The sequence below is a fragment of the Oncorhynchus tshawytscha genome, linkage group LG20 (assembly GCF_018296145.1).
Source record: "Oncorhynchus tshawytscha isolate Ot180627B linkage group LG20, Otsh_v2.0, whole genome shotgun sequence".
NCBI classification, from domain to species: Eukaryota; Metazoa; Chordata; class Actinopteri; order Salmoniformes; family Salmonidae; genus Oncorhynchus; species Oncorhynchus tshawytscha.
The window spans coordinates 45741850-45756034 of record NC_056448.1 but is presented as its reverse complement, the minus strand read 5'-3'; the positions used below and the strand labels follow the sequence as shown (position 1 = coordinate 45756034).

Here is a 14185-nt window from a genome sequence, read left to right as displayed (position 1 = left end):
CCTCATTTCCTATTCAAGGCCGATAGGGCCCTGGTCAAAAGTAGTGTACTATATAGGGAATAGGGTTCTATAGGGCCCTGGTCAAAAGTAGTGTACTATATAGGGAATAGGGTTCCATAGGGCTCTGGTCTAAAGTAGTGCACTATATAGGGAATAGGGTTCCATAGGGCTCTGGTCAAAAGTAGTGCACTATATAGGGAATAGGGTTCCATAGGGCTCTGGTCTAAAGTAGTGCACTATATAGGGAATAGGGTTCCATAGGGCTCTGGTCAAAAGTAGTGCACTATATAGGGAATAGGGTTCCATAGGGCTCTGGTCAAAAGTAGTGCACTATATAGGGAATAGGGTTCTATAGGGCTCTGGTCAAAAGTAGTGTACTATATAGGGAATAGGGTTCTATAGGGCTCTGGTCTAAAGTAGTGCACTATATAGGGAATAGGGTTCTATAGGGCTCTGGTCTAAAGTAGTGCACTATATAGGGAATAGGGTTCTATAGGGCTCTGGTCTAAAGTAGTGCACTATATAGGGAATAGGGTTCTATAGGGCTCTGGTCTAAAGTAGTGCACTATATAGGGAATAGGGTTCTATAGGGCTCTGGTCTAAAGTAGTGCACTATATAAGGAATAGGGTTCTATAGGGCTCATGGTCAAAAGTAGTGCACTATATAGGAATAGGGTTCTATAGGGCCTGGTCAAAAGTAGTGCACTATATAGGGAATAGGGTTCTATAGGGCTCTGGTCTAAAGTAGTGCACTATATAGGGAATAGGGTTCTATAGGGTCCTGGTCTAAAGTAGTGCACTATATAGGGAATAGGGTTCTATAGGGCTCTGGTCTAAAGTAGTGCACTATATAGGGAATAGGGTTCTATAGGGCTCATGTCTAAAGTAGTGCACTATATAGGAATAGGGTTCTATAGGGCTCTGGTCTAAAGTAGTGCACTATATAGGGAATAGGGTTCTATAGGGCTCTGGTCTAAAGTAGTGCACTATATAGGGAAAAGGGTTCTATAGGGCTCATGTCTAAAGTAGTGCACTATATAGGAATAGGGTTTTATAGGGCTCTGGTCTAAAGTAGTGCACTATATAGGGAATAGGGTTCTATAGGGCTCTGGTCAAAAGTAGTGCACTACATAGGGAATAGGGTTCTATAGGGACCTGGTCTAAAGTAGTGCACTATATAGGGAATAGGGTTCTATAGGGCTCTGGTCTAAAGTAGTGCACTATATAGGGAAAAGGGTTCTATAGGGCTCATGTCTAAAGTAGTGCACTATATAAGGAATAGGGTTTTATAGGGCTCTGGTCTAAAGTTGTGCACTATATAGGGAATAGGGTTCTATAGGGCTCTGGTCTAAAGTAGTGCACTACATAGGGAATAGGGTTCTATAGGGACCTGGTCTAAAGTAGTGCACTATATAGGGAATAGGGTTCTATAGGGCTCTGGTCTAAAGTAGTGCACTATATAGGGAATAGGGCTCTGGTCTAATGTAGTGCACTATATAGGGAATATGGTTCTATAGGGCTCTGGTCTAAAGTAGTGCACTATATAGGGAATAGGGGTCATAGGGCTCTGGTCTAAAGTAGTGCACTATATAGGGAATAGGGGTCATAAGGCTCTGGTCTAAAGTAGTGCACTATATAGGGAATAGGGCTCTGGTCTAATGTAGTGCACTATATAGGGAATAGGGTTCTATAGGGCTCTGGTCTAAAGTAGTGCACTATATAGGGAATAGGGCTCTGGTCTAAAGTAGTGTACTATATAGGGAATAGGGTTCTATAGTGCCCTGGTCTAAAGTAGTGCACTATATAGGGAATAGGGTTCTATAGGGCTCTGGTCTAAAGTAGTGCACTATATAGGGAATAGGGTTCTATAGGGCTCTGGTCTAAAGTAGTGCACTATATAGGGAATAGGGTTCTATAGGGTCCTGGTCTAAAGTAGTACACTATAGGGCTCTGGTCTAAAGTAGTGTACTATATAGGGAATAGGGTTCTATAGGGCTCTGGTCTAAAGTAGTGCACTATATAGGGAATAGGGTTCTATAGGGCTCTGGTCTAAAGTAGTGTACTATATAGGGAATAGGGTTCTATAGGGCTCTGGTCTAAAGTAGTGCACTTTATAGGGAATAGGGTTCTATAGGGCTCTGGTCTAAAGTAGTGCACTATGTAGGGAATAGGGTTCTATAGGGACCTGATCTAAAGTAGTACACTATAGGGCTCTGGTCTAAAGTAGTGTACTATATAGGGAATAGGGTTCTATAGGGCTCTGGTCTAAAGTAGTGCACTATATAGGGAATAGGGTTCTATAGGGCTCTGGTCTAAAGTAATGTACTATATAGGGAATAGGGTTCTATAGGGCTCTGGTCTAAAGTAGTGCACTATATAGGGAATAGGGTTCTATAGGGACCTGGTCTAAAGTAGTACACTATAGGGCTCTGGTCTAAAGTAGTGTACTATATAGGGAATAGGGTTCTATAGGGCTCTGGTCTAAAGTAGTGTACTATATAGGGAATAGTGTTCTATAGGGCTCTGGTCTAAAGTAGTGCACTATATAGGGAATAGGGTTCTATAGGGACCTGGTCTAAAGTAGTACACTATAGGGCTCTGGTCTAAAGTAGTGCACTATATAGGGAATAGGGTTCTATAGGGCTCTGGTCTAAAGTAGTGCACTATATAGGGAATAGGGTTCTATAGGGCTCTGGTCTAAAGCAGTGCACTATATAGGGAATAGGGTTCTATAGGGCTCTGGTCTAAAGTAGTGCACTATATAGGGAATAGGGTTCTATAGGGCTCTGGTCTAAAGTAGTGTACTATATAGGGATTAGGGTTCTTTAGGGCTCTGGTCTAAAGTAGTGCACTATATAGGGAATAGGGTTCTATAGGGACCTGGTCTAAAGTAGTACACTATAGGGCTCTGGTCTAAAGTAGTGCACTATATAGGGAATAGGGTTCTATAGGGCCCTGGTCTAAAGTAGTGCACTATATAGGGAATAGGGTTCTATAGGGCTCTGGTCTAAAGTAGTGCACTATATAGGGAATAGGGTTCTATAGGGCTCTGGTCTAAAGTAGTGCACTATATAGGGAATAGGGTTCTATAGGGTCCTGGTCTAAAGTAGTACACTATAGGGCTCTGGTCTAAAGTAGTGTACTATATAGGGAATAGGGTTCTATAGGGCTCTGGTCTAAAGTAGTGCACTATATAGGGAATAGGGTTCTATAGGGCTCTGGTCTAAAGTAGTGTACTATATAGGGAATAGGGTTCTATAGGGCTCTGGTCTAAAGTAGTGTACTATATAGGGAATAGGGTTCTATAGGGCTCTGGTCTAAAGTAGTGCACTATATAGGGAATAGGGTTCTATAGGGCTCTGGTCTAAAGTAGTGTACTATATAGGGAATAGGGTTCTATAGGGCTCTGGTCTAAAGTAGTGTACTATATAGGGAATAGGGTTCTATAGGGCTCTGGTCTAAAGTAGTGCACTATATAGGGAATAGGGTTCTATAGGGACCTGGTCTAAAGTAGCACACTATAGGGCTCTGGTCTAAAGTAGTGCACTATATAGGGAATAGGGTTCTATAGGGCTCTGGTCTAAAGTAGTGCACTATATAGGGAATATGGTTCTATAGGGCTCTGGTCTAAAGTAGTGCACTATATAGGGAATAGGGTTCTATAGGGCTCTGGTCTAAAGTAGTGCACTATATAGGGAATAGGGTTCTATAGGGCTCTGGTCTAAAGTAGTGCACTATATAGTGAATAGGGTTCTATAGGGTCCTGTGTTGAAATACTATTTTAAGTATTTAAATTACTTTCACATTTCGAAGTAAGTATTTGTAAAAAAAAATTGGAAATACATTTGGAAAGTATTGGAATATATTTGGAAAATACCCAAATACACAAGAGTGTTTTTCCAAATACAAATATTTAAATATTTTTGGGTCTGTTTGGCCCTACGGGTATTTGAAATGTACATGGAAAATAGTTTCAAATAGCCAAAATACGATTAGTTGATTCAGTTACATTATTTGAAAACACTCAAATACACAGAAAATAAGTATTTAAAATACAAATACTTGAATATGCAGTAATTTGAACCCAGTTTAGTGTCTGGTTTAAATAATCCGAACCAAACCAGCTACTTATATTTTACTATTAAGGCTGTCACCAGAGACTATGTCTGGCCCGGGTCATGTTCATTAGGCACAAAGCATTTTGAAACGTGGAGGGTACAACCTGAATGTGTCCAATAACAACAGTTATCTGTTGTAAAAGTTTTGCAACGTTAGTGCTTACTGAACAGCACCCAGATGTATCCCTATAGGCTAACTTTACCTCTGTTCTGTGAATGCCGTTCTGTTATAGCGCCATTTGGAGGCGTTCTCCTGCAGGCCCTCGTTCAGGGCCTTGGTCAGAGGGGTGAAGGCCGGGTCCAGGTACTTCATGGCCAGCTGAGACCTGTCGTACAGAGACATTGGTACACACTAGAGAAGGCTTGGACCAAAATGTTAGTGTCTACCTGTAACTTGTCTATTTTTCCCATGCTACTGCAACTCCAAGACAGAAAAAAAGACGAAAGGAATATTCTGTAGTTTGTTTATTAAGTGTAAGAAGAACCAACCTCCTTTTTTTTGACAGAGACAACCACAGAAACAGTGTGTTGTGTCCATTAGGAAGGGAAGGGAGGCCGGCCCAGTTGGTTCTGATGTTACTGATAGGTGGGAAGCTGGTAAAAGCAGGGCCTGATCAGCGTCTAACACCCTCTCCTCCACCCTCCTCTCCTCCCCGCTCCTCTCCTCCACCTCCTCTCCTCCACCCTCCTCTCCTCTCCTCCACCCTCCTCTCCTCTCCTCCACCCTCCTCTCCTCTCCTCTCCTCCACCCTCCTCTCCTCTCCTCTCTCCACCCTCCTCTCCTCCACCCTCCTCTCCTCTCCTTCACCCTCCTCTCCTCCACCCTCCACTCCTCTCCTCCACCCTCCTCTCCTCTCCTCCACCCTCCTCTCCTCCACCCTCCTCTCCTCTCCTCCACCCTCCTCTCCTCCACCCTCCTCTCCTCTCCTCCACCCTCCTCTCCTCTCCTCCACCCTCCTAGGCAACAGCGACAAGGTTCTAGTTCCCTACACTCTAACCACTAGGCTACTGAACCACCCCTACACTCTAACCACTAGGCTACCGACCGCCCCTACACTCTAACCACTAGGCTACCTACCCCAAATACCCAAATACAAATCTAACCACTTTTGGCTACCTACCGCCCCTACACTTAACCACTAGGCTACCTACCGCCCCTACATCTAACCACTAGGCTACCTACCGAAAACACTCTAACCACTATGCTAATACCGTATTACACTCTAACCACTAGGCTACCTACCACCCCTACACTCTAACCACTAGGCTACCTACCGCCCCACACTCTAACCACTATGCTGTCACCGCCCTACACTCTAACCACTAGGCTACCTACCACCCCTACACTTTAACCACTAGGCTACCTACCGCCCCTACACTCTAACCACTAGGCTACCTGTTGCCCCTACACTCTAACCACTATGCTACCTACAGCCCCACACTCTAACCACTAGGCTACCTACCACCCTACACTCTAACCACTAGGCTATTGACTGCCCCTACACTCTAACAACTAGGCTACCTACCGCCCTACACTCTAACAACTAGGCTACTGACCGCCCTACACTCTAACAACTTGAGACCTGGTAGGCTACCAAAATGTTAGTGTCTACCGCCCCTACACTCTAACCACTAGGCTACCTACCTCCCCTACTCTCTAACCACTAGGCTACCTGCCGCCCCTACACTCTAACCACTAGGGTACCTGCCACCCCTACACTCTAACCACTAGGCTACCTACCACCCCTACACTCTAACCACTAGGCTACCTACCGCCCCTACACTCTAACCACTAGGCTACCCTATCGCCTGTTTTAGTGAAGTTAGTTGATGCAAAATAGCCACATGCTAGTTGCTATTTTATATTTTATTTAACCGGATAAAGTATTGACGTAGTTCCATAACTGAAACCAGATCCTAATCATTGTTGCCTATGGTTGGGTTTTCAAGCCTACACCATACTCCTCTTCTCTAGTCTCATTTCCTCTCCTCCACCCTCCTCTTCTCTCCTCCCCTTCACCCTCCCCACCATCCTTCTCCTGTCCTCCACCCTCACCGTCCTCCTCTTCTCTCCTCCCCTTCACCCTCCCCACCCTCCTCTCCTCTCTTCCACCCTCATCACCATCCTCCTCCTCTCCTCCAGTCTCCTCTCTTCCACCCTCATTTACCACCCTCCTCTCCACCATCCTGCTCCTCTCCCCCACCTTCCTCTCCTCTCCTGTCCTCCACCCTCACCGTCCTCCTCTCCTGTCCTCCACCCTCACCATCCTCCTCTCCTCTCCTCCCCTTCACCCTCTCCACCATCCTCTCCTTCACCCTCCCTACCCTCCTCCTCTCCTTCACCCTCATCACTCCCCTCCACCCTCTTCCTCTCCTTGTTCCACAACTCCTGTCACTCAATTTCCTAATAAAGTAATTAACTAGCTCTGTAAAGAACTATAGTTCCATTGTTATGTTTCCCATTATAAAGCGGTAGCTATTGCAGTGTTATTATTAGACTCATGCAATGGGACATTATTACCCAATTCACACAATGGTGCTGACTGGAAACCGTACTGTGCCCAGTACGGCACGGCTTGGGTCAGCAGTGTGAAAAGGGTATGATGCCTGTCTGCTCCTCTAACTGACCTGTTGACTGGTCAACAGGTAACAAGGCTAGCAATAGCATTAGCATGTAGGCTAGATAGCTAGCAAGCACTGCCATTATTAGTTTTAAGGGGAGGATAGCATCATGCACTGCCTGGTTGTGTCCCAACTGGCACCCTATTCCCTTTGGGGGCTCTGGTCTAAAGTAGTGCACTATATAGGGAATAGGGTGCAAGTTAGGGGGCACACACGGTGTAGCCTACACTGGCAGTCTATAATTAACTTCTTTAACCATTAGGCCACCTGATGTCAATTGGTTGCATGACGTCCTGATGGTACCGTACTTGTGAAGGGATTGGACCGTGGCTGTTGGGATAAAACATTGAGTGTTATGATGATGTTATGATTGTGAAGGGATTGGACCGTGGCTGTTGGGATAAAACATTGAGTGTTATGATGATGTTATGATTGTGAAGGGATTGGACCGTGGCTGTTGGGATAAAACATTGAGTGTTATGATGATGTTATGATTGTGAAGGGGGGGGGAGTACTTTTAAAAGTACATTATGGGTGTGTTCCAAATGGAACCATATTCCCTATAAGGATCGCGTCAATAGTAGTGCACTATGTAGGGAATAGAATGCCATTTGGGATGCAGCCCATATAATTTATTCATATATACAGTACCAGTCAAAAGTTTGGACACACCTTCTCATTCAAGGGTTTTTCTTTACTTTTACTATTTTCTACATTGTGGAATAATAGTGAAGACATCAAAACTATGAAATTGTCACGAATCCCGCTTCCTGAGTCTGTGTTTGCCTGTGTTTCTGTCCTGGAGTGTGTTTCCGGTGTCCTGGAACGCACCCTGTCTGGTTGCCGGGCGAATTAGCTTGTTGGGAGATCGATGTTCACCCGCACCTGTATCCCATCAGTAATCTGCACACCTGTCCTGATCATCACCTCTCCCCTTCAAAAGCTCTGACCTGACATCCATTCCCTGCCGGATCGTTAGCCATGAACAGTATGTTGTGCCATAGTATCAGCCTCAAGTTGGATAGAATTTGTTTTGTTGTTTTTTACGTATTGCTTGCCTTAAACTTACCTCCGTTTGTTCTGTCTTCAGTTACTCACCCGGATCATTTACCCCATTCCCGCCTGGTCGTCGGAGGATTCCGCTATCCCATTGGATCCACCTATTTACTCCCATCAACTCACCACCGCTGCCCGCTACACCACCTGGATATATCTACCCATTCACATTCACTTGTAAATAAATACTCACCTTCTTCCTACTCTCCTTGTCCTGGTCTGCTTCTGGGTTCGATTTTGAAAGAACGTGACAGAAATATCACATATGGAATCATGTAGTAACCAAAAAAGTGTTACACAAACCAAAATAGATTTTATACTTGAGATTCTTCAAATTAGCCACCCTTTTTCTTGATGACAGCTTGCACACTCTTGGCATTCTATCAACCAGCTTCATGAGGTAGTTACCGGGAATGTATTTCAATTAACAGGTGTGCCTTGTTAAAAGTTCATTTGTGGAATTTCTTTCCTTCTTAATGCATTTGAGCCAATCAGTTGTGTTGTGACAAGGTAGGGGTAGTATACAGAAGATAGCCCTATTTGGTAAAAGACCAAGTCCATATTGTGGCAAGAACAGCTTAAATAAGCAAAGAGAAACGACAGTCCATCATTACTTTAAGCCATGAAGGTCAGTAAATACGGAAAATTTCAAGAACTTGGAAAGTTTCTTCAAGTGCAGTCGCAAAAACCATCAAGTGCTATAATGAAACTGGCTCTCATGAGGACGGTACCACAAGAAAAGGAAGACCCAGAGTTACCTCTGCTGCAGAGGATAAGTTCATTACAATTACCAGCCTCAGAAATTGCAGCCCAAATAAATGTTTCACAGAGTTCAAGTAACAGACACATCTCAACATCAACTGTTGAGAGGAGACTGATTGAATCAGGCCTTCATGGTCGAATTGCTGCAAAGAAACCACTACTAAAGGACACCAATAAGAACAAGAGACTTGCTTGGGCCAAGAAACACGAGCAATAGACATTAGACCGGTGGAAATCTATCCTTTGGTCTGATGAGTCCAAATTTGAGATTTTTGGTTGCAACCACCATGTCTTTGTGAGAAGCAGAGTAGGTGAACGGATGATCTCTGCATGTGTGGTTCCCACCGTGAAGCATGGAGGAGGAGGTGTGATGTCTTTGTGAGAAGCAGAGTAGGTGAACGGATAATCTCTGCATGTGTGGTTCCCACCGTGAAGCATGGAGGAGGAGGTGTGATGTCTTTGTGAGAAGCAGAGTAGGTGAACAGATGATCTCTGCATGTGTGGTTCCCACTGTGAAGCATGGAGGAGGTGGTGTAGGAGTGCTTTGCTGGTGACACTGACAGTGATTTATTTAGAATTCAAGGCACACTTAACCAGCATGGCTACCACAGAACTCTGCAGCGATACCCCATCCCATCTGGTTTGGGCTTAGTGGGACATTTGTTTTACAACAGGACAATGACCCAACACACCTCCAGGATGTGTAAGGGCTATTTGACCAAGAAGGAGAGTGATGGAGTGCTGCATCAGATGACCTGGCCTCCACAATGACCCGACCTCAACCCAATTGAGATAGTTTGGGATGAGTTGGACCACAGAGTGAAGGAAAAGCACCTAACAAGTTCTCAGCATATGTGGGAACTCCTTCAACACTGTTGAAAAAGCATTCCAGGTGATGCTGGTTGAGAGAATGCCAAGAGTGTGTAAAGCTGCCATCGAGGCAAAGGGGGGGCTACTTTGAAGAATCTAAAATATTTATTTAAAACTTTTTTTGTTTGTTACTACATGATTCCATATGTGTGATGTCATAGTGTTGATGTCTTCACTATTATTCTACAATGTAGAAAATAGTTTTAAAAAAGAAAGAAAAACCCTTGAATGAGTCGGTGTGTCCAAACTTTTGACTTGTACTATACACATAGGAACTGTAGCCAAATCATTGATGTTGAGGATTCCCTTCACAGTAGCCTAATTGTAATCAAAACAAGAATAAAACAGGACAGTATATGGTGAGGGAGGTTACTGGGTGTAATGGCTAGATATATGTATGTCCCCTGAAGTGAATTTCTCATTGCTGCAAAATGGCTCCCTCCTTCCCTCCCTCTCCACATAACCTTGGCTTCCTGCAAACAAAGGAAGGAATGATTACAGGGTGGAAATGAATCTACCGCCACTTGTAAATCAGAACCAAGGACAGCTCCCTCGAGCTGGAGAATACAAACCAGCCAGTGCTAACATCAGCACGAGACGTAGAACATGCGCTGTGCTTCTTCTTCCTGACGAACCCGGGATTAAATGATGCTATATTTTCGACGGGTGGGCAGGATTGTTGTTGTAGGTTAGACTATTCATTCATTCGACTGAGATTCGACTTGATATCAGGTGAATAAAAATATTTTAAAAAACGGGCAGTCTGTAATTCACTAAATCAATAATCGTGGGAAAATGTGGATGTGTTGATTGTTTATTTAACCTTCGATTATGACGAGAGAACCGACAGAGGCGTTTGATTTCCACTGTGACAAGTGCAGGCCTTTTTGGTTTGTGGTGTAGCCTACTAGCTATCTACGACATAAACCTCCCTAATATGAAAACCTCTGGTTTGAGAATCAGTGCCCCCCCCCCCCAAAACTGCTATTCTCTTAATAAAAATGTACCTTTATAGGCTGCATGATAATTAAGACAGTTATACATGTATATTGTGCGAAGAATGTAGCTGTCAAATCATGCACAGTTCAGTAGGCTATACCCACATGTACTAGTAACCCTACGCATTTATATTACGACATCTGGCATAACTTACCGAAATCCCGCATGGAACATATACATCCGAGGCCCACCTGAATTTGCATATTTGGGTGTCATGAAGAGAAAATCTTTTTTTATTGACACGTAGCTGATCAATGAGAGTATGAGCAGAGCGACACTGAACATCATCAAACCCAGGACGCTCGTTATGCGGACCATCTTGCGGTGTTGACATCCCCGTCTGTGCAACGACAAGGGCAGCTGTTGTTACGCTTTCAGCGGAGAAGACACACGTTTCGGGAGAAAGAGGACACGGTCCGCTAGCTTGACATATTATATTACATAAGTAGGGAGGCAGAGAGAAATGCCAGCTGCTTCTTGTTTTAACGGTATGTCTCTGGGCTCAGAGCGGTTCTCATTCTCACTGTGCACCGGTCCTGTCCGGCTCGTGCCATTCCGTTCCCTCGCGGCGAAGATTGATGCGGTGCGAATAATGGCGCCAGGGAGGTGCATGTATCTCGAATCTAATTAATTAACCGTACCGGATGCTTAAAGGAGCAGCTAACCTATAGCGGAAATCAAATATATAAACAACGGCGTTAGGTCCCAGTGTCGACGCGGAGTCTTCCTTCGGGCAATCTCAAGGGTGACTAAGCCTACACGCCGCTTTTACAAACCAGCATGGATTGGGTCCTGTTCAGCCTGCATTACATTTTAGCCTGCTTCCTAGAGATGTATGGGAACATAGGTCATGGAGCATGTGAAGTAGAGCGATTGATTAGCGGACTGTCCTTAAAAGTATTTTATTTTTATTTTTTAATTAATACACCCCCAACACATATTGTTTTGCTTCTATTGTGTCAAAGTCGTTCAGAGGGGTGTCATGTGTGACAATATATGAACATGTTATGTATGCTGTCTCTCATGATCGTTTATTGTAGGCTAAACACCGAGGCACGTTAGGAGTGAGGCGGTACACTGTATACTACAGAGTTGTTATCAAGGGGGATTGTTTGTCCATTAGAACTAGAGTGACAAGTCAGCCCTGCCTCTGTCATATTGCTTATTGTGTCGCTGAAACACACACACACACACACACACACACACACACACACACACACACACACACACACACACACACACACACACACACACACACACACACTGTAAAAAGCTTTTCCATGTGACACTAAACTGCATTCTGGGATTCCCCTGTTTGTTCCTCTGTTTCCTATAGTATAGATAGAGCCCCCGTATGTTCCTCTGTTTCCTATAGTATAGATAGAGCCCCTGTATGTTCCTCTGTTTCCTATAGTATAGATAGAGCCCCTGTATGTTCCTCTGTTTCCTATAGTATAGATAGAGCCCCTGTATGTTCCTCTGTTTCCTATAGTATAGATAGAGCCCCTGTATGTTCCTCTGTTTCCTATAGTATAGATAGAGCCCCTGTATGTTCCTCTGTTTCCTATAGTATAGATAGACCCCCTGTATGTTCCTCTGTTTCCTATAGTATAGATAGAGCCCCTGTATGTTCCTCTGTTTCCTATAGTATAGATAGACCCCTGTATGTTCCTCTGTTTCCTATAGTATAGATAGAGCCCCTGTATGTTCCTCTGTTTCCTATAGTATAGATAGACCCCTGTATGTTCCTCTGTTTCCTATAGTATAGATAGACCCCCCTGTATGTTCCTCTGTTTCCTATAGTATAGATAGACCCCCTGTATGTTCCTCTGTTTCCTATAGTATAGATAGACCCCCTGTATGTTCCTCTGTTTCCTATAGTATAGAAAGACCCCCTGTATGTTCCTCTGTTTCCTATAGTATAGATAGAGCCCCCGTATGTTCCTCTGTTTCCTATAGTATAGATAGAGCCCCCGTATGTTCCTCTGTTTCCTATAGTATAGATAGTGCCCCTGTATGTTCCTCTGTTTCCTATAGTATAGATAGAGCCCCTGTATGTTCCTCTGTTTCCTATAGTATAGATAGAGCCCCCTGTATGTTCCTCTGTTTCCTATAGTATAGATAGAGCCCCTGTATGTTCCTCTGTTTCCTATAGTATAGATAGAGCCCCCTCTGTTTCCTATGTTCCTCTGTTTCCTATAGTATAGATAGAGCCCCTGTATGTTCCTCTGTTTCCTATAGTATAGATAGAGCCCCTGTATGTTCCTCTGTTTCCTATAGTATAGATAGAGCCCCCGTATGTTCCTCTGTTTCCTATAGTATAGATAGACCCCCTGTATGTTCCTCTGTTTCCTATAGTATAGATAGGCCCCCTGTATGTTCCTCTGTTTCCTATAGTATAGATAGCTACAGTAGAGCAGAGTGGCCTCTTCTCTCTGTAATGGGCAGTGACATTTCATAGATGACATTTCCACTTCTATCAGTCCCAGAGGTCACCCCCCTCACTCACCCCCTCTTCTTCTCAACACCCCTGTCCTCTTCCTCTCAACTCACCCCACATCTCCGTCCTCTTCCTCTCACCCCTGTCCTCTTCCTCTCTCCTCACACATCTCCGCTCTCTCTCTCTCTCTCTCTCTCTCTCTCTCTCTCTCTCTCTCTCTCTCTCTCTCTCTCTCTCTCTCTCTCTCTCTCTCTCTCTCTCTCTCTCTCTCTCTCCTCTCTCTCTCTCTCTCTCTCTCTCTTTCCTCTCAATCAGAGATGTGAGTGATCACCAGGGTTGGCTATATTAGGCGTTAGAGGGCTATCTCTCTGTCTGTCCATACTCGGCTGCTCCTGTCACATGGACTCTGTGCTCAATGGGCCAGAAGAAGAGGCTCCATGAATCGTCCATTAGCCCAGTTGGGTTTATAACCTGGCCAAATGGCTTCAAACTGCTTTCCAGCCAAATTGGCAACAACATACATCACCATTTGTTCGGGGTTTTTTCAGCCCTCTGTAGTCAGTGTCTGTGTCCCAAATGGCATCATATTCTCTGTATAGTGTACTGCAACCCTATGGGCTATGATCAAAATGAATGCACTAAATTGGGAATAGTGTGCCTTTATAGACGCAAACAGTGTGTTGCATTTTGAATGGAGAGATGGATTGACAGGGAATGAGTCAAGGGACACTCATGGAGTTGCAAAGTAGTACATTTGCATGTCATTCCATGCCACATACAGATTTAAGTTTGCTACAGTAGGAAAATAATCCTGCAGCAACAGGAAATGTGAATTATAATTAATGGATATTTCTGCAGGGGTTGATAAAAAAAATGTGTAACGTCAAAGTCAACTCTGAAATTTCGAAGTGGAAATTACAATTAACTTCAGAAGCCTGTTGTAAATATCCTGCATTACAGGAATGTTATCCTGCAACAGGGTGATCAAATTAAGATCCTACATCTGTACTGAACTTTGATTGAAACTGTAGTATCTAATACATCTTTTTAGAATGTTTCCATGGCTTCCACATTCCATGAACATGAGCTCATATTCCATCGATGCTGACCTGAGACAAGACAACACAATAATGTAGGTTAGCTTGAGAGGAACAGTGTTACTGAGGAGGAGGGGGAGGAGGAGGAGGAGGAGGGGGAGGAGGAGAAGGAGGTGGTGGGGGAGGAGGAGGAGAAGGAGAAGGTTGTGGAAGAGGTGGTGGAGGAGGTGGGGGGAGGTAGAAGGAGGAGGTGGTGGAGGTAGGAGAGAAGGAGAGGGTGG

At 44.3% G+C, this 14185-nt stretch overlaps 1 protein-coding gene across 1 annotated transcript in view; it reads right to left on the bottom strand.

Moving 5' to 3' along the window:
* The window catches only part of LOC112240244 (sia-alpha-2,3-Gal-beta-1,4-GlcNAc-R:alpha 2,8-sialyltransferase-like), a 49515-nt gene extending 38310 nt beyond the window's left edge, over positions 1–11205 (bottom strand). The window contains exons 1-2 of the mRNA XM_042302732.1: positions 10582–11205; positions 4322–4444 (exon numbers count right to left, since the gene is read on the bottom strand). Coding sequence (XP_042158666.1) covers positions 4322–4444; positions 10582–10745 — 287 coding nt within the window. The 5' untranslated portion in view covers positions 10746–11205. The remainder of the gene's footprint in view (positions 1–4321; positions 4445–10581) is intronic.
* Between the last annotated feature and the right edge of the window lie 2980 nt (positions 11206–14185).